Source organism: Cryptomeria japonica, chromosome 9, assembly GCF_030272615.1.
Source record: "Cryptomeria japonica chromosome 9, Sugi_1.0, whole genome shotgun sequence".
NCBI lineage: Eukaryota > Viridiplantae > Streptophyta > Pinopsida > Cupressales > Cupressaceae > Cryptomeria > Cryptomeria japonica.
The window spans coordinates 635,803,188-635,824,225 of NC_081413.1; the positions used below are offsets into that span (position 1 = coordinate 635,803,188).

General features: G+C 36.2%; 1 protein-coding gene across 1 annotated transcript in view; it reads right to left on the reverse strand.

Annotated features, from left to right (window-relative positions):
• Positions 1 to 4,623: 4,623 nt before the first annotated feature.
• Positions 4,624 to 21,038, reverse strand: part of LOC131078085 (probable serine/threonine-protein phosphatase 2A regulatory subunit B'' subunit TON2) — a 245,253-nt gene continuing 228,838 nt past the window's right edge. The window contains exons 11-13 of the mRNA XM_058015728.2: positions 7,089 to 7,190; positions 5,902 to 6,094; positions 4,624 to 5,361 (exon numbers count right to left, since the gene is read on the reverse strand). Of these exons, the coding sequence (XP_057871711.1) occupies positions 5,124 to 5,361; positions 5,902 to 6,094; positions 7,089 to 7,190 (533 nt within the window). The 3' untranslated portion in view covers positions 4,624 to 5,123. The remainder of the gene's footprint in view (positions 5,362 to 5,901; positions 6,095 to 7,088; positions 7,191 to 21,038) is intronic.

Here is a 21,038-nt window from a genome sequence, read left to right on the forward strand (position 1 = left end):
TTGGAACTTGATCCCTTAGCCCTTTGATATATCATACAACTATCAACAAATTTTTTCACATCCAAGTGCATCTTTGGCCAATAGTAAAACCTCTTGACCTGTTCCAAAGTTTTATCACAACCAAAATGTATCCCTATAGTACCACAATGCTTTTCCTTCACCAAATTTTCCATCATTAAGCATTTAGGCACACACGACTAGGCCCCCTTGAAGAGTAACCATTCTTGTATCACAAAATCCTGACAGTCTTTATGAAATGAACCTTGAAATTGCCGGCATATATTAAAAGCATCACTGAAATCTGCATCAGTAGCATGCATACCTCTGAAACTGTTTATTCCCACACTTTGGAGCTGCACTTCTTGTACTATTCTTGCTCTCCTACTCAGTGCATCAGCTGCTTTGTTGGCTTGACCTTTCTTATGATTGATGGTGAATGTATAAGCTTGAAGATATTCTACCCATTTCATGTGTTTATGACTTAGTTTCTCTTGGTTGTTAAGAAAACTCAAAGCATGATTATTAGTGAATACTACAAACTCCTTAGGTAGAAGGTAATGTCTCCATTTTTTAAGTGTTTGGACCATGGCATAAAGCTCCAAATCATATGATGAATATTTCTTTTTGGCTTCATTTAGTTTTTCACAAACAATGCAATTGGTTTTCCCTCTTGACTTAATATTGCCCCTATTGCAAAACCACTAGCAGCACATTCAATAGTAAATACTTTACCAAAATCATGAAGTGTAATGATTGGTTGTTGTGATACCTTTTTCTTCAAGAATTCAAAACTCTGATCTTCTTCCTTTGTCCATTGAAACCTGATATTTTTTCCCCCTTAATGGTATCGATCATCGGTGCAACAATATGATTGAAATTTATGATAAATTTGCTGTAAAAACTTGCCAAACCATGGAAACCCCTAACTTCTCCAACTATCCTAGGTGTAGGCCAACTGATTATCACTTCCACTTTGGTGGGATCCATCTTTAAAGTTCCTTGGGAGATCACAAATCCTAAATATACAAATTCCTCTTTCATCCACACACACTTCTTGAGGTTGATCATTAGTCTTTCCTCATTCAATCTCCTCAACACCATGTCCAAGTGTTCTTTTGACGTGATGTAGACTAAAATGTCATCGAGGTATACTACTACAAACTTACTGATAAAATCCCTTAAGACCTCATTCATGAGTCTCATGAATGTACTAGTGGCATTAGATAACCCAAAGGGCATCACTAACCATTCATAGAGGCCTTCATTGGTTTTGAATGTTGTTTTCCATTCGCCGCCTTCTCTTACCCTTATTTGATGATAACCACTCCTTAAATCTATCTTTGAAAAGTACCTTGCACCTGCTAGGCTATCCATGAGGTCTTCTATCCGAGGTATAGGAAATTTGTACCTAATTGTGATTTTATTTATAGCCCTAGAATTCGTGCAAAGTCTCCACTTCCCATCTTTTTTGGGTGCCAAAACAATTGGCACAACACATGGACTTTGGCTCTTTATTACTAAACCTTTATCCAGCAACTCCTGCACCTGATTTTTGATCTCCTCATTTTGTTGAGGTGTCATCTTATATGCTGCCTTATTGGGCAGACTTGCACCAAGTAAGTAGTCTATGTGACGACTTAGTTTCCGAACTGGAGGCAAAGCATTTGACAACTCCTCCACTACTATATTTTCATACTAGTCAAGTAGACCCTACACTTCACTGGGGACTTCTTCATTGTCACTAGTTGCAGTATTGCAGATTGGTTTAGCTAAAATGGCATATCCACATCCTTCCTCCTCAAGGTCCTTCAAAAACTCCTCCTTCAACACCATGACACTAGGTCCTTCATTAGCTGCACCCATATCTTCTTGCAGTGGTTCAAGGATATAAGACACTCCATTCTTCTCAATAACATAAATGTTTTTATGCCCATCATGTTGGGCTCTCCTATCAAATTTCCAAGGCCTTCCAAGAAGAAGGTGGCACAAATCCATTGGAACAATATCACATAGAACTTTAAACTTGTAAGGACCCATATTAAACTTTACCCATGCCTTCTCATTCACAAGTACCTGTTGTCCCTTATCAAGCCAAGATATCTTATAAAGATTTTGATGAGGGATTCTCTTCAGATTAAATTTTTCTACCATTTCTAAAGACACTATATTATCTGTTGAACCTAAATCAACTATCACTTTGCATACCTTCCCTTGAGATTTGCAAGTTGTTCAGAACGAAGCTTTCCTTTGTGGAGGCTCCTTGATGATTGGGACTTTTATTAGAGTCCTTTTAATCATCAAAGATTCTCGTCTTTGGAGTGACATGAATAGAAGGAGAGTTCGCACTCCCTTCATCCTCCTCCTGCAGTATTTGATTCCTCTTTTCTCCATTGTAAAAACTTGTGCTAACTTTATCAAGGCACTTCATTCTTGATGTCCAGTTTGGTTGCAGTTATAGCAATTTCTTGAGAAAGTATTAGAACCCCTTCCTGGTCCATTGAATCTTCATATGCCTCCTAGTCTCCTACCTCTAAAACTTCCTCTCAAATCACCATTAGACTCTTGGTTTGTATTCTGCTCACCTAGGTCCTTTTGTGGTCCTCTTCCACTATGATTTCCTCTGCCTTTCAAATTTCTTCCCCTACCTCTTCCTTGTTGTTCTTTCTTTCTCTTAATCTTTTCTTCAGCCTTACAAGCGAGTTGATAGCATTCTTCCATGGTCCTTGGGCTAGCCAAGCTCAATTCATCTTGTATGTTGAATCTCAACCATTGAGATACCTTGCAATCTTCTCCACCTCATCTTCATGGTGTTCGAATCTCAAAGTTAGTTTGTGGAATTCTTCAGCATATGACATAACATCCATATCCTTCCTGCTTCAAATTTTGAAGTTTCCTAAATGTTTGCACAACATAATCAACTTGTAGGAATTGGGCCTTGAGTTTTGAGACCATTTTGTCCCATGACACTATCTTTGTTTTACCTTCTTTCACCCTCTCTTCTCGAACAAAATTCCACCAAGTGAGTGCTAGACCTTTCAGCTTTGTTTTGGCATACCTTACCTTCTTGGTATCCTCTACCTCCTGGAATTCAAAGAAATTGTCAAGTGCATCTATCCATGCTAGGAGTTCTTCACTATCTCTTTTTCCTCCATACATGGGCACTTCAATCTTTGCCATGGAGACACTGTCCCCTTTCACAACCTTGAGCATCGTTATCATTCTCAACTCTTCAGGGTCCATTGATGGCTCTGGCACCTGTTGACCCGCATCTCGAGGGTTGTTACCACCACCCCCTTTCCCTTCCTTATCACTTTGGTCACCAATAACCATTCCTCTTCTTTGATTCTTCTCCAAAGTTGTTAACCGGGCCAAGGTTGCTTCTTGAGATTCCTTGAAAAGTCTTTCCTTCAAGAGAAGTTGATCTTTCAACTCCCGAATCTCCCTAACTGCAGAATAACCTTTTGGAGGCATCTTGGTCTTCAACGTACTAGCACCTAGTTTCATTCACTTCTCCTTTTTGATCTGCAGTTGTGCTTTGATACGACTTAATGTAATAGAGGGTAGAAACTATCATTCAATCACTAATCACCTATCCTTGTCATAGGGTCTTTTGAATTAACAGACAACAATAAATTCCCTAATCTAGCACATGAGGATGCTAGGTCTATCTTTGAAGGGAGTTGAAATCCCCTCTCCAGCCTCTGCTGTAGAACACAAAACAACCATTATACCATCCATAACATTACCCATTCCACCTGGTTATATCTTACAGCAAGGTGGAATGGTAATCATTTACATCTTAGACTCTCAACCTCACAGACCACTCGGGTTCAAACACTTCCTTTCGCAAAAATGAAAGGAACTCCTATCTTCCTTACCACCCGAACTCTTGCAGATTCAAATGAACATTAATCCATGACATGATTAACCAATCTAAAATTCAGATCAGTAACAGACCATATAGGTCGTGCAAACCAAAGAAAATAAAACAAAAAGAAACAGTTTTAGCAGCAAAAAATGAATAGTTTCCATTCGTTCTCCCTTCAATCTTTCAACAACAATGTAACCTTCAACAACTCCTACCTCATAGTTTTTCGAGGCATATAAAACATAAAAAATCTGGATACCAACAATCATAACAGTCAATGACTGTTGGTGTTCCAATTACCACCGTTTAAGCATCTTTTCCCATTTTATTACCATTGACACAAAACCGACCCTACAAGGAATATATAATTGAAGAAATACAAAACGGTCACCAAGGACCTTTATTCAAACCAAAATAAATCAAAAACCCCCTAAAACTCCTAAGTCGCACTTAGACCAAAATAAATCAAAAACCCCCTAAAACTCCTAAGTCGCACTTAGACCAAAATAAATGCCAAGTTGGTGCTCCTGCACCAAACTGACATTGTGCAACACCAAGTGGTTTAGTATTTAAGAATTTACTATAAAGTTCTTATGCAATATTAAATGTACTTCAAAAGTAATTTATTTAATTAAAATAAATTATTAGTGCATTTATTAAATAAAAGTTAAAACATAGTAAATCACATTGTGCAACACAATATTTAATTAATAAAATTTATTAACATTGATTTACAACAATAATTAAACCAAAGAAACAAATATAACATCAGCTGTAAATTAATACATATATGTGAAATAATGAAATGCTACTATACAACACTCGAGGAGAAATCACAGGTCTAGGCTTTCCAGGGCAAGGAAATACTCTCGAATGTGTATTTAGTTACATATCATCTGATTAGTAGGTCCAAGTAACATGCCCCCATGAACCCAGAAATAATATTAATTGCAACGATTTGTAAGAACACAGAATGTTAGTCTCATGGATATTCTATTCTTGGATATAATCTATTCAATATTAGGAAGGAATACGTGGATATGACACGATTCCAAACAAGAAATGACAAAAGTGCAAGATTCATAACATTAAAAGAGGCCTTTGTCCTTGTGCACATTCATTTGCATTCCCAACCAATTGCAGCATTGCACAGTTAATAGCCACGTCTAGTGACAGTAAGGACTCCAGATTATATTCTAATATCAAGAGGCATGGTGATACCAAAGACAACCACTCAATAGAATTAAAGAAAATTTCATTCTTCCTCTACTTCCTCTTCCTCCTGTAAAAGACTTTCACGATTGTCATGAGCCCAGAAGCCACGGACATCTATTAGCATGCTAGCTACAGTGCCCCCTTGTTTGCATGAAAGCAAATCTGTAAGAGTGATCTTCAGAGGATCGCACGGCTTGACCATATCCCAGATCTCATCCCTAACATCTTCTATACAGAGATCATAATTTCCACCTTCGATCCATTTCTGATGCACATCCCTGGAATGGAAATAACCAAATGAGACATGACTGTATAATACGAAAGTCAAGTGTGCGAGTTAAAAACTATGGTATCAAAAGTACCATAAAGAATACAATCTAAAAGCAAATATGTATTGCAGATTACATTGCTTTTTGGAACACATACCAAAAAAAACATACGAAGATAGCATAAACAAAAAAATTCTAATCCTATTCTAATGTTATAACTGTGGAAGCCTAAAACATCCAACAACAAATAATGTCATATCATGTGCCATATTGGTTTATAAGAAAATTATAAATTAAATTGAAGAAAAATCTAGCATCTTCGAGAGGCTAGGCCCTTTGATGATAGTACTTGAAGTTAGATGAAAAAAATTTACTAAACTCCCTCTTGGTGCTTTCAAAAGGTAGTGTCATCCTCAAAAATTCAGAAGTAGCCCTCCAGTTATTCCAACAGCTCATTCCTCTATCCTCAAAGTTCAACGCATACATCAAAGAAGCAGATAAGATCAGGAATGCAAAGAAATAAAAAGCTGAAATCATTCATCGGTTTACCTAAAAAGGGTATGAATATCTGCCGTTGTGAGGAATCCTCTTCCATTGAGATCAAGGCAATGAAAGAGATATGTCAAGCCCTCGGGTGTATCTTTATTTTCCAAAGCCAAAACAAAGTCAAGAAAGCTCTCAAAATCCATTTCACGACCATTTCCTCCACCACTTTTACCACAACGGATGTGCTCATCAAATACTGCATACCCACAGTTGTACAATCAGAAATTCTTCTGTTGGGGAATACATTACATAGAACTGCATGTAATAATTTTAAACCGTGCCATGCAACTTTAAAAAATGTTCATCAAATTTAAAGCACAACTAAAAGATAAACAGAATAACGTCTCTATGAATTTTTCAAAGCAGCTCTCATCTGAATACATCTGAAAAAACTTAAAAAGTTACTTACCTTCAATGAAGTACGTCTTCATTTCTTTTTCTTAACTGGTCAGTTTATGCTTACAGAAAATACTATCGAAAGCCATCTAACAACAAGATGTGCATTGAATATTGTCTTTCTAGTCAATTTTAGAAACGTAAAAGGTGACTGTGCCTTCAAATCAAACATTGTATATAAGATCATATAATCCCTCTTCCAACAAGTCAGCTCAGATTAGTATTGAGATGGATATTGGCATTTGAAAATGAAATTACAGTCGTAATACTAATGAGTTCTTCATAATCCTGGCTTTCTAACTGATACTATTACATATAAACAAGTTGATTTTGTTCTAGCAAATTATGAAATGAAGTTCTTAGTCATATGACTAACATTCTAGCAAGGAATCTATCAACTATCAAGTAGTCAAAATAGAATTTCCATGTTATTGCATTGAGTTATAATAGCCAAGGTGGCTTGCATATTTCCCGACTAAATACAATAACCATTGTCACAATGAGGAATGCAAGGATTTAACTCAATACATAGCAGTGATTTTTGTCAACTTTCTAGATTAGAAATTGGAGAGATGAGTGTATGTGATTATCAGCAATCTTCTACAAGCAACCTCATGCCCAGTTTTTAATAGGCCGTACAACAGCAATGAATACAGATATTTCACGAGACTAGCAATAGCATCAAGTTTATTGGATTCATTCTGAGTTTAGGAGCCAGAAAAATGTGGCAATTTTGAGATCATATAATTGGAGAGAAGGAAAAAATTCTTGTGTTAAGAAACCAGAAAGCTTACCACGTTCAATAAAGATATCAGTGAGGGAGCCATCAGCATAATCCCGAAGTTCTTGCTTGCTCAATGTCCCATTCATGTCCTTATCCAATGCAAGAAACATATCTTCACATCCACACCCCAAAAATATATTAAAAAAGCAATCAACTAGGGAAAAACTCACGATTTTGAATTAAACATAAGTTTTACTCATTTCATAATTGGAACAATTAAAAATCAAATTTGTTATGTAGATCTAAACAGTGAATTGAACAAAAGAAGTTTAACATTTCATCAACTTAAAAATTGATAAGTGTTTTTCCATGGAATTTTCATGATAAATCCTTCACTGCCTTGAACTAGAAATTATAAACAAACTACAACGGGAACTAATTACAATGCAACCCACAACCGTAAAACAAAGTCCCACCGAACAAGAAAAAAGAGAGTTGATTTCATTCAACTGTTAGATAATATAAAAATTAAATTCACAACCAATGGAAAAGGAATCCCAATCACTAATTTATTATTACAATGGGATTAAAATCAGAGCAGAACAAGGCAAAAACCTATTTATATTGTTCTCAATACTGGGAAGCACATGTTAGCATGAGAGAGAAACAGCTAATGTAAGAAATTAAACTATTTCGGGCTTTCCCAGAGGAAATTTAATTATTATCATTCTAAGGACAATCACTCAAATGAATGATTTTGGAAATTAAAGCCCAAATTTGCACCATCATAGAGGAAGAGGTAAAAATGATAAAAAAAAATGCCACATTGAGCAAAGGAAAGGAGATTTATTGTAGCTCTGAGGTATATCAAAGTTTATCTTGTACCAGTGTATAAGGGAGTGTGGGTAGAGGCTGAAGATTTCCAAGAAGAGAAAGCACTCACTAAATTATTCCAAAACAAGATTAATTTTAAGGGCAACAAAATAGATGCATTATTTGATAAATGTTTACAGGAAAATCTTATCTCCAAAAAGCTGGTTGGTCAGCTTAGACTGAAGACCATGGATCATCCTCAACTGTGTTGGTTTGAATGGATGAAATAATGAGTAGACATCTCAGTAAAAAGTCAATGTAAGTTGATATTTTGGATAAATTCCAAGTTCAAGGATGAAGTGCTGGTAGATGTGATCTCACTAGATGTGTGGGTGTCATTGTTGGGAGTCCCAACCTAACATGTGTGTGGCGCAATCTACTTTAGGAGGAAAAATCAGTGTAGAATTCCCTTAAATGGCAAAGAATTTCCCTTGAATTCATGTTAGAAGGTCGGACATATCCACACTTATTGTTTCTCAAGCCCAGATGATTGTTCATGTGATGTAGGAGCATCACAAAGATGAGCTATCAGTGCCACCAAAAATTTTGTGTTTAATATTGATTTGTGTGTGTAGGTGCCATCCTCGGGTTCCTTGGTAATCCTTGCAATCAAAATTCATTTTTCCTTTCATTCGGATGTCACGCTTGATGGGGGGACTTAGAGGATCCTCTTGACACTTGGCTTGTTTATGACATCTATTCATGAAGAGGGTTTCTTATGCTAGCCATCACTGCCTACAAGAGAATCTATGACATGTCCTAGACAAGTTAATGGTAAGGGGAATGAAATTTGACTAGTCAAAGTCCACCGTGTGATTTGAGCTCTCTATTTGCATGTAAGTGCATTTAATCCCATTTAATGATGAATGTTGGAGAAGGGCACCCAACTTAGCTATTTTCAGCTGGACGGGAGTTACATTTGAGAAAAGAAGACTCCATTATTTGGGCACCATATTTAAGGTTGTGTAGTGGACTACCCTCTATCCTAATTATGTCTTGTCAACTTGCTGTGGTAATTTTGTCAAACAGTTGGCTGTCAATCATTAAAGGTCTGGTCTTTGTTTAGCTGATACCTGGTGCGTTTTTTTTGTTTTTTTTGTTGAACTTGCATAACAATCCAGCACACAAATATATAAATACATATAAGCCAATAAATTATTTTCAGATTAAACAATCACCATATTGAAAACTTTCTTCATGAACAGTCATAACCAAAACTTCCAGCATACTATTCTCCAAACTATAAACATACATGGTCACCACCAATTTTTCAATGTTACAATACTAACGTCCTACAGCAGTCATGATTCTTCCCTCTTACATTATTTGGCCATTACTGGACACAATCAGAAATTAACATTGTACAGCAAATGATAAGAAAACCTGATTTTGAGATGCTGCTGAGAACAGAATATGGACTCCTTGCACAGTAGCCGATTCCTCCTTGTCAGCCAGAAACCTTCATTGAGTTTTTGATAGTTCCATTTGTTGAAATAATAGCTAGCTCGGATACTTGACTATTGCACTTTAATGTTGTCAAAGACAAATGTATTATCTCTCATGTAATTCGAATTATCTTTGGGCTGAACCCAATCATGTAGCGTGGAGACGAATAAATGTATTCTTGGGCTGGACCCAAACATGTAACGTGGAGGCAAGCAAATGCAATTTTGGGCTGAACCCAAACATGTAACGTGGAGGCAAGTAAATGTAACTTGTAAAATAATGCAATTTAAATAAATATATAAGCAAGCCGACTTGGGGTAATTGGCGCCAAAGGTTGGATATAAAACCAACAGCAATTGAATTCATTATCTTCTTCATCACATGTAATCTGCTCTCCAATATTGGTGATCTCTCTCTCTCTTGGGCGAACTTGCTTCTCATCTACTGCGTGAAGTTATTAAGGCTGGCTGTTAGGTGATGCTATCAAGATCATCTTGCGAAGTTAATGAAGACTCGCCTTGTGCGAATTTGATGCTGATCTTCCTTAGTCATCTGCTGCTGATAAGGGCTGCAATCTTCATTGTTATATAAAGAGAAATTCAGATCTGCTAACTTGCTGATTGGACAGCAGTCTGAGATAACTTCACTTGCCTTGTAATTGCCTACATTTGAGATAATACATATTGTACTTTGTGGATGGGTTTTTCATCTCCAAGAGGGAGGTTTTCCTAGGGTATTGGTGTGTCTTGTCTTGTGTTTTCATTGCTGTTACTGTTCTGTTATAACCTGATTATTTAAGATTAACTTCTGATTGCTTAAAACTAACACCATTTAATGTCTGTGACCTACCACGTTGATACTAAACTTGTGCACGGTTGCTATAATACGCACAGGGAAGGGAATGTGACATTTGCCCACACTCAGTAATTTCAACCTTCAATACTGCATTTCGTGTTATGCTGACTGAATATTGCTGAAGGCTTTTACGCCCAAACTGCTCTTCCTCTTACCATGCACAGGATTGATGAGATTGATACACCCTCAAATCGCTTCTGTAAGCTCGCACAGGTTCAATGCTGCGACTGGTTGAGGATATGCAGCAAATACGATCACCACCAGTACTGTAGCTGCCACGATACCCATCTGGACACTAAGAATAAATCACGTTCCCAACTATCATTCTCTTGTTACCTGCACAATACCTTTTTACTATGTTGAGTGCTGTTAACTCCAGATGCAGGAGTTGCTGTGAGCTGGTATCGATTATACTGTGTCTGTTCTTGTTTGCGCCTAGAAGCCAAATGCTGCTGGGTTCGAGAGCTTCTCCAATTACTCTAGTTGCTAAACTGAAGATACACTATGGCAATGGTTATTCTGAACTCACCTTGCTGTGCATATCGTTGTCAATTACTTCAGTTGCCCCAATTCATCCTTCCATTAAGAACTAGTCTCCCAGATTTGGTCTTTCACAAACGTAAGAGACGCTGCTGATGAGGGTGTTCGTCCCCAAAAGCCAGAGATTTCTAGATTTTCTCCAGAAACTCAGTTTCACAATTTCCAAGATCTCCAAATTCCCAAGATACCTCAAACTTCATTAAATGCACTTATTTATTGCTTCTTTTGGGCACACATTCCAAAGCACCATCAATGTGGGATAAAGGAAAAGTAGAAAAAAATATTATTATCCCCTTATGTCTCCAAAAGAAGGGGTACATTTAATATTTATTTTTTTAAACATTAGCTTCAGCATTAAATAACCCCTTAATTTAAATAATTAAATTTAACTTTAGAAACTTTTGATTTTTCCCTGAATAATTAATTCCTTCATAAAAAATTCACCAAAAAAAGTTGATCAAAATCGCACCATAATTTACCCGACACTGTGCCCAAACTGACTTAATATAAATAGTAAGTTCTTGGAAACCCTATGAAATCAACTCTGTTTGGCCCGAAACTAAAATTTGCCTAGGCCAAATCCATCGCAGATCCTTGCAAAGTCTTGGTTAGCCCCCGGGACCATGACAAAAAGGGATAACGACAAATCACCAGATAACTGCTAAAAAGGGGACATTACAGGTTGTTAATGAGGAGTTACAAGTTTGACCAATGCTAGAATCCCTCTTGGTTTTTGTTGGTGTCCTTATCTATTGAGCTACAACTCCAGGTCAAAGTCAATCATGGTGGCCTTAAATATATTGTAATGTCCCCTATTTATAGGTTGTCAATTCCCAAAGGGAAACATACATTACTACCTACCATGATATAGTAATTGCAAATTAATGACTAGGGTTGCTCATAGTACAGTTAGGCATTGTCCTTGTTCTGGCCTAATCTTAATCCCCTTCTAATTTCTAATCCTAGATGGGAGACTTTCTGGTCTAAGGCGCGATGATACCATCTCCCTGATACAGCCCAGATTACCGGAACCTCAGTCCATTCACCCTTGGGGCCCATAGCCCAGTTCTTTCACCCTTGGGGCTCATCTATCATGAGATGGTTTTACTCCGCCTCTCCCTAACAGCATTAGACCACTCCTCAAGAAAAAGGAACTAGAACTGGTTAAGAGCTTAGGACTGTAAATATGTCAATATCTTGTTGTACGATGAATGTATATGAAATTAAGTATCTGTCGTACATATTGCAGTCTATATTAATATTACTATTAAATTCTGCATAAGAACATTATCAGGCTGTTACTGCACATCCCCATGCATAACACCAAAAACGAGGATGTTACTGCCTGTAACTTAATAACAGTTCTGATCTGATCAGATCCATGGTGATGTCACTGGATGCTTTTGATTCCTTTCCTTTATATCTCTCAATGTGAGGGAGAGATCACACCTCTTCATCATGTATGCCCTTTTTGCAAGAGACACACCCTTCACCATTAGCACCATTTGAAAGAGTGCAACGCTTCATTATTTCTGCTCTTTGAAAGGGACACGACCTTTCACAATCAGATCTGCACTTCTGATTCCCAAATTATCCCCCCTTCAAATGAGTTCTCCTCTCCCTTTCATACATCATATTTGGGGGAGTCACAGCTTATCATTTCATGTATTTTTACCATTCATTAACTTTAATCAAATTTTAATTGTTCTTTTATATTTTAATTTAATTTTTATTTTTGTTCTTTTGTATTTTAATTTTATTATTATTATTAAATTATATTTCAAAGTGGGGACATTACATATATCTTGCAGCAAGGGGTGTCCTCTAAACAAAAGAAGTGGATGATTACAATGCTAGCTTTGATTATGAGACCATTCATAATGAAGGAAAAGAAAATGGGGTGACTAATGTACTTTCATGTAAATAAAAGGAGGATGATTCATTGTTCTCTCTCAGTTCTAGTGAGCATCTGGATGGACGTAGTTTATCTAGAATTGGAAGCTGATCCTCAATCATTGTTGGGGTTTAACCGTTTAAGTAGTTAGGGCAAGTGCTGAAATACCACGACTACATTTATTTACAAAACAACTCCCAACCTTAAGCATCAATTGCTCATGGAACTTCATTCATCCACCATAGTAGGTCATTGGGGGTTCTTAAAGACATATGAGCAAATCAAGCAAGATTTTGATTGGGACAGACTTAAGCAGGATGTCAAAAAAATTGTGGCCAAGTGTGAACTGTTTCTATGCAACAAAGGGGAGATAGACAAACTATAAGGACCACTACAACCCTTTCCTATTCCAAACACAACTTGGGTGGATATTCCATGGATTTCATTGTGGGGCAGACGGATCTTTTATCACCTCCAAAATCCCACACCCATTTTGGGGGGAAACACATTTATTTTAATTTTTTTTTAAATCTCTTATGTCTCCCATGTACGTGTCCCCTTTTTAAAGAAACTTTAATTTATCTTTTAAAACGTCTTCTTCTGTCCCCTAGATGCCACTTCATAAAGTCACATGGATATTTTTAAAATATGTTAAGTTAAATATTTAATTCAACTTATAACATTAACATTACTTAAAAATAATTCCCCTAATCACCAAATATCACCAAGTAATCATTAAATCCATTAACTGTGCATGCCTAAGTGAAACTGATGCTGAGGGACCAAGTTGGTGCTAAGAAGGTGACTTACTAAAAATAGTAATAATGGCCTAATTGTCTCAAGCTGCCCTGGAAAGTGTCATAATGCATCTCTTACCAAACTGAGCTCAAATCAACACTCGTAAATACCAAGTAAGCTGAAATTTAAGGTCTCCAAGTCCCAAGGACTTCCCTAACCCAACCAGATTGGCCTACAAGAACCCGCTAAATAGGCTAACAGTCACCAAGTTGTCAATGCTTAGGAACAGGACATTACATAATTCAAATATTAAGATAAGCATAAACAGTGTCAGCATTGAACGCTTCAAATGCTTACAAAAATCAAAACTAAGAGTAGGAATAAATTGCTATAATACTGAGCAGTATGATCAGCAGCCAAAAAATGTTACATGTCACCTCAACAATCATATTCATAGCTAGAACACTATTTGTGCTATTCAAAATCTCAATGAATGATCCTCTGCACTTCTCTACTACCAATATGTGCCCAAATGATTTGATGTTAATGGACGGCCTTGCTTGCTTTGATACTTTATCTAACCATCATCATGGGTTCAACAAGTCGTGATTGTCTCTATGGCATGTTCTTGCAACTTGCCATTTTGTCATGTTCCATTGATCGCATTACCCACTTTCTGCAATATTTGTTCCTCCTCTTCCCTCAATTATTTTTTATCATGACACAAGATGGTGCAAAGACAATTGGGATTTGCTTCTTGACTTGTTTTGGAAGCAAATCAATAGGTTCTACTGGTGAATTTCACAACAGGTCATTATCTAAAAAGTCTACTTTTCGATGCTACAAAAGAACAGTTCTTTGAATGTTGACACCTATCAAATAGATTGCCAAAGCAAAAAGCTCCAACTATTTGCTAGGTAGATTTTGGTAGGAGGCCTGTCTTTCAAAAGGATTTGGCACTCTCTTATTAATGTTGTGTAGCTAGACAGGGCCCAACTATTTTGAAAGCTTCCCTTTCTTTAGTTATTCATAATACATCTTTTGGAGGCTGCAACTAGCGTTGGACCTATCTTGACCAATAATGCTTTGATGTTCCCATACCTTTCAGAATGGTGTCCAGCCTCAACTTTCACCAACTATTCGTTAGTAAGGCCTACCTCTTCTTTTGAATACTTAGCAATTTCTTCATTGGGGTTCAAGTAAAAATTCCACATCAGATTCCAAGATATGTGATAGTGGTTGGATCAAATACGATCAACAATCAGATCTTTTCCTTGTGTCAAAAGCCTGTCAAGTTTATTTCCTTCGAAATACTATCACCTATCTTCTTTCATCCCTACTGGCTTCCCATTTTATAATAAAACAATAAATATTTGACTATGACTTGGTGACTTTTAAATTTTAGCTAAGTATGAGTGAAGCTTGACAAACTTCTAGATTCTAATGCATTTTCTTCTTGTAGGGATTTTACATTACATCTATAGTTTAGCTTAGTATATTTCATTGGAAAAAAACACATTAGTAATGTTAGTAAATAACTCTTGCTAGATTAAGTATTTCAGACTTACTTTCTTGTAAGTAATTCATAGATCAAGTAGTAATGAAATAAATGTATTTATAAGAAAATGCATATCAATTGATGCAGAAGCATCCAAGGTGTAAGAGCAATCTTGCATCATCCAAAAATATTGTTTAATCATTAATGTTTCAATAAGGGCTGAAAATTGGCAAGGTTACTATTTTTGGTAAGTTGGCGTTTTTGCATGTATGAACCTGAAAACTTACCCCATGGCACGAAACTAAAATACAAAGTGAACGGTGAAATAATCATCTCAATATCCTTTGGCATTCGAAAGATATTAAAGTCTTTGTTTTGGGAAATTTCTCCAATACGGCTTCAAATGCAATTTTGAGGGCCTTAGAAGCCTTTTATGGGTCTGAAAGTTGGGCAAAGTCTATGTCAGCATGATTCAGCATTGTAGATCTCTTCACCAGATTTCCAACGATATATAACAATTGAAACTCCAATGGTCACATTGAAAGTTATGGCTTGTGGAAGTTGTGTTGCCAAAATCCAAATTTCCAACGTCCAATAAAATATCTTCTTGAGCAGGAAAATGAACGGTTGGACTTCTAATGCCCAAAATGGGAGTTACTCTTTCTAGAACATTCTAGGGCAGTTACACTTTCTAGGATAAAGAAGGAAAACAGAGGATACATAGACAGTTCAGAGTGTAGATTGTAGTTCAGACTTGCAGATTTTTGTAATTAAAAAGCCCATGTAGTTGTAGACTAAAAAATTTCTGAAACTTGTAAATTCATTTCATTAAGATAATAGAAAGTACGTATTTCTTTCTTGTATTTTTTGTTTATTTCTATGTTGTTGTGTGTTTGGATTTGTAAGGCGAATATCCTTAATCAAGTGGTATTTGAGCAGAAGTTCATGACTGTCTAAATAGATCGCCAAACATGAGGCAGTTCAGATAAGACTATGGTTGTGGGTCTGTGAAAAAAGTGAGGAAAATGCCTCCATGAAGGAACCATGGTGGATGTGATGTCCCCTCCTTGTTAGACTTCAGTTTTCAACAGGATTAGCCTATCAGTTGACCCTCGTAGGCTAATGGGTTTGGATAGAGGGTCCTTTGTGGTAGAGACTTAGTCAGTGAATGGGTTATTTTCCTACTCCAGAGCTCAGTAGTTTCAAACTTGGCATTTGTATGGGTTTCAGGGCTCAGTTTCTCATACTTACTATTTATAGTAAGTCTGGGGATGATTGAAAGGGACCCTTACTATTTTTAGTAAGGCAGATGAATGCACAGTGGATTCAATGGTTGACCCCCTAATTCAAACGAAATTGAGAAATAATGAGTATTCATGGAATTATGTTATTTTAATTATTATTAATAATTAATCATTTAAGGCACATTATAAAATAATGTTATAATTGCACTTTAAATGAAGAGGTCAAGTCATCATTAAAAGGGGGGCCATAATATTTAATTAAGTGTGGGCACCTATCCAATGGTGATGAGATATTAAATATTGAATTGCAAAGTTAAAAACTTTTAAATGCTCATTAATATGTTTTTTTGGAGGAAATCATCCTCTTCCTAGAGTTATATATATTTTGCCTTGGGAATCAATTCTTTCATTATGTCTTCTACCAAACATTGGAGAGCGTCAATTCTTTAGTGTTGCAGCCATTCTAAGGTGGTGAAATATCCATTGAAAGTGGCATATAGGAGAGCTTCAATCAAAGGTTGTATTTGTGCAAAATCAGCGTATTGAATTAAGGGGGTTGAAGTTGATTCAAAGTGGGAGATAATCAAGTTTTCATAGCAGCATCTGAGATCGACATTCACTGTCATGTCCCTCCTTGATCTTTATACATATCCTAATAAAATAACTATTATTAATTAATATAATAATTATCAACAAATTATTCAATTAATAATATTATAAATATAATTATTTATTTATTAATTTATTATTTTATTCTTATTATTATTTACTATTTACATGAAACATAATTTATTATTTATTTATTTATTAGTAATATTAAATTAATAATATTATGAATAGACAATCGATCACAATTGAAAGCAACACTGTGTAAATGACAAGAGATTAAGACATTAAATATAGTAAGACAGCGATCAGGAGGAAGTTCTGGTGTGGCATCCATAACCTCGGAATCGTATACACATTAGCAAATAATCACCCGATAGTATCACAGCATATGAAGGACCGATAAAGAAGGTGTTCGTCAAATGTATTGCAGATTAATAGAGCCAAGACTATCATAAGAGAACAATTAGGAGGGAAGAACGAATTGAATATGGATTACAATACATAAGAAAGATGGGATTGTAGCTATAATTGTGGCCATCATTCATCAATAAAATCATATAGAACAAGCTATGGATATCCTAACATATTCGCGATCTTAAGAGAGGACACAAACTGCATTAGTAATGATTGGTGGCGTCAAAAGTAAATACTAATCATGATTAATTATTAGCAGGAGTTATGAGAAAGGGAATGTCTTCACCATGCCTCTTATCGTGACCTATTAAAGGTGCAATGTCTATTTAAGGAGGGAGATTAATAATAAAAAGAGAGAGGCTTATGTTAAGGCAACAATTAACAAAAGGCAGCGATTAGGATAGCAACAGTTGTTCATGAAGAGACACGATTAAGGGAAGGGTATGTCCATTCCCAAGAAGAGATACAACTATTCCGTCCATAAAGCATTTAAAAGGATGAATATAAATGATTCAAGGGGGGGACGGATGACATATGAGATATTAGTATCCAGCGGGATCGATCAGTTCAGATCAGAACTGTTATTAAGTTACAGGCAGTAACATCTTGTTCTTGGTGGCATTCATGGGATGTGCTTAACATGTATCTCTACTTTATGAAGTCCAATAATGTTTCTATGCAGAATTTAATATTAAGGAAAATATTAACATAGAGTGCAATATATTTAATAAGGATATAAGTATCATGACAATGGCAGACTAGATCTGACATGCATCAAATCTGTCTGCCAATATGTCATGATCCCACATTTTTGTAATAAAACATTTCCATTTTTCAATACTATTGTAACTTAATTAATGATAACTCCTTATTTTTTTTTAATATATATCTATTCATCATATTTTTAATTAATTAATGTTAAATATTAAATGAGCTTTATCATAATATATTAACACATAATACAACACAAACAAAAATAAATTATCATATTAATATAATATTATATAATATATATAATTAGACAAACATAAAATATTAAAGTTCAATCCCCCAAGAAATACTTTATAAAGTATTATGCAAATAATCTCTTAAAAGCACCATACGATATTAATGAAATTCTATCACACATAATCTTAAAGCAAAAACATTTACAAGTTTGTGATTAAACCCACACTAAAGGAGGAACGCATCATAAAACGGCGTTTATTAACAAGGCGTCCACGAAGGGTAGCGTCTGGAACAGGGAGCAGTCACCACCGCTCACCAAGCAGTCACGCCCGTGGAGGTATCCCCTCCAAGCGCCTCCCCCCACGGGTATAAGGATGCGAGCCGAAAGGGAGGAAGGGCACGGACGAGACACGGAAGAAAAAAAAGGCACAGGAAATAGCGAACAGAAGGAGACGGACAAGGATTTAGCACGGGATAACAACGAAAGAATCAGGTAAGAGTCACGACCCGCTAAGTTTTCATTTTTTGCAGTAGAAGTTAATAAGTAAAAGGAAACTCAGGCAGATAGGAAGTTAAATACTAAGCAAATGTATATAGTTTATTAATTCAGTATATAGTATATAAATGGTATACAAATATTAGATGCTAATATAATAAAGATCAAAGTAAGTATATATATATATATATATATATATATATATATATATATGATTGTGCAATGTGAATAAACTCTCATAAACAAACAAGTTAATAAATAAGTTAATAAATAAATTGATTAATAAACTACAACTCCTATTTAAGGAATAAACAACATTATACAATTAGGGACTAATAGGTATGATATGCGTTACTACCAAAATTATGAATAAAGCAATTGCATATCCAAACCTAGTGGGGTGGATGAGGAATTAGGCAACAGGGATAGAAGGAACTAGGCCTCTGCCAGGTAGGCCACCCACTGCAGTTGACAAAGGGCTTCTGACAGTAGGGCCAAGGGGGAGTGTTCCGCCCTTGGGCCTGATAAGCGCTACGGGCATCCTATGGTAGCTAATCCTCTCAATCTCCTTAGGAATTAAATATGGGAATTGACTTATTGATAATAAGTGTCTTTAAACGAATTTGGTTAATTACATTATAAATAAATTATTCGTACTCAAAATAAATTGTTGAAATCCACTTTTTATATGTCTCTTTAGATTACGGAGTTGGGGACATTACAATTGGTATCAGAGCCACGATTCTGCCATCCTGTTAAGGGCTGTTAATGCAAACTTATCAAAGGAGAACTAGAGGAAGTAGTAACCACATGGGTGAACCATTGGAAAATGAACTTAGAACATTTATGGAAAACAATGATAGAAAAACTCAAGCTCTAATAGAGCAAAATGAAAAAACGAGTCAGGCTTTACTTCAAGCCTTACAAGATATGAATACCAGCATGAATACTCTTAGGAATCATTCCAATGGCAGGGAAGAAAACTCAAATCATTCGGAGAACACTCATAATACATCCTCTAGCTCCAGGATTCAAAAACCCAATTTCCTACCTAGAGAAGGAAATAATAGAGAAGAAACAAACAACTCCTCCTTGAATAACACAGAAGAAATGGCCGTGGCCTACGCTGGATTAGGACCAGAAGTAAGAGAGGTTGTATCTTTTAAGGAGTTTTGTGAAGCAAAGAAAAATGAGACCCCTAGGAGAAAACCAATCAGCAGAGATCTAAAACACAAAGCGAATAAACTATCAATACCTAACTTTGATGGCTCCGGAAAAATATCAGCTCAAGCATGGACACAAAAACTAAATACATATTTAAATCTCAGCCCCATGACAGAAGACGATGCAGTCCAATTTGCCATTTTACACCTAGAAGGTTTAGCCCATGAGTGGTGGTATCATGGCACCCTCACACAAGGTCATGATGGTATAACAACATATGACGAGTTCACTCAGAAACTCATTAAGAGATTTGAGAGGAAACACCCACAAAAAGATTTCAAAGAATTAACCCTCTTAAGACAAAGGGGAACAGTGGAAGAATACATCACTGAATTTCAAAAAATTTCTGTAAGGGTCTCAAGAGTGGATGAGGACAGGCTCACCTATATTTTTGTGGAGGGACTCAAAGACTCCATTAAAGGATTAATGAGAGCATTAAAACCCACTACCCTAGACAACGCCATAGACAAAGCTTTGGGCCTAGAAGACACTTCAACTTGGGAGAAACCCTCCAAAACATTCACTAAAAATACACATATTAAAGAATGGCCTAGGAAGGGAAACACCTTTAAAGAAAGGGAAGAGCTTAAGAGAAAGAACGTATGTTACCATTGTCATGAGAAATGGGAATATGGTCACAGTTGCAAAGAAGGAAATGAAAGAGATATGCTTAAGAAAAAAAATCTATGTTTTAAGTGCAAAGAAAAGTGGCAACCGGGTCACATATGTGGGAGAAAGAGCCAAGCCCACAACTTGGAAGCCTTATCTAGTGATGAAGAGGAAGAATTCAATGAACCCCAAGCAAAAGAGGAAAAATTACCGAAGAGGTGCAAGTATCATTAGCAGCAATTTCCGTAGCCTCAAAACACCATCCCTTTAGAATCAAAAGTGCGATCAAAGGGCAGAGAGTAATTGCACTACTGGATAGCGGGGCTACCCACAACTTTATTGACAAAAGCTTAGTTAAGAGATTGAAGCTGACAACACAAGAGTTTAAGGGTTTCCAAGTAGCCCTTGCCAATGGATCCACTTCCTCATGTAACCAAAAAATCCTTCAATTGAGCATAACATTAGGGAAATACCCTACCAAAGAAGATTTCTATGTGGTCCAGTTAGGGGATTCAGATGTAATCCTAGGAATTCCTTGGATACATTCCTTGGGAAGATTCTATCTCGATCACCCCAAATTGGAACTATGTTTCACTCAAAATGGACAGGAAGTGTTAATCAAAGGGTTGCAT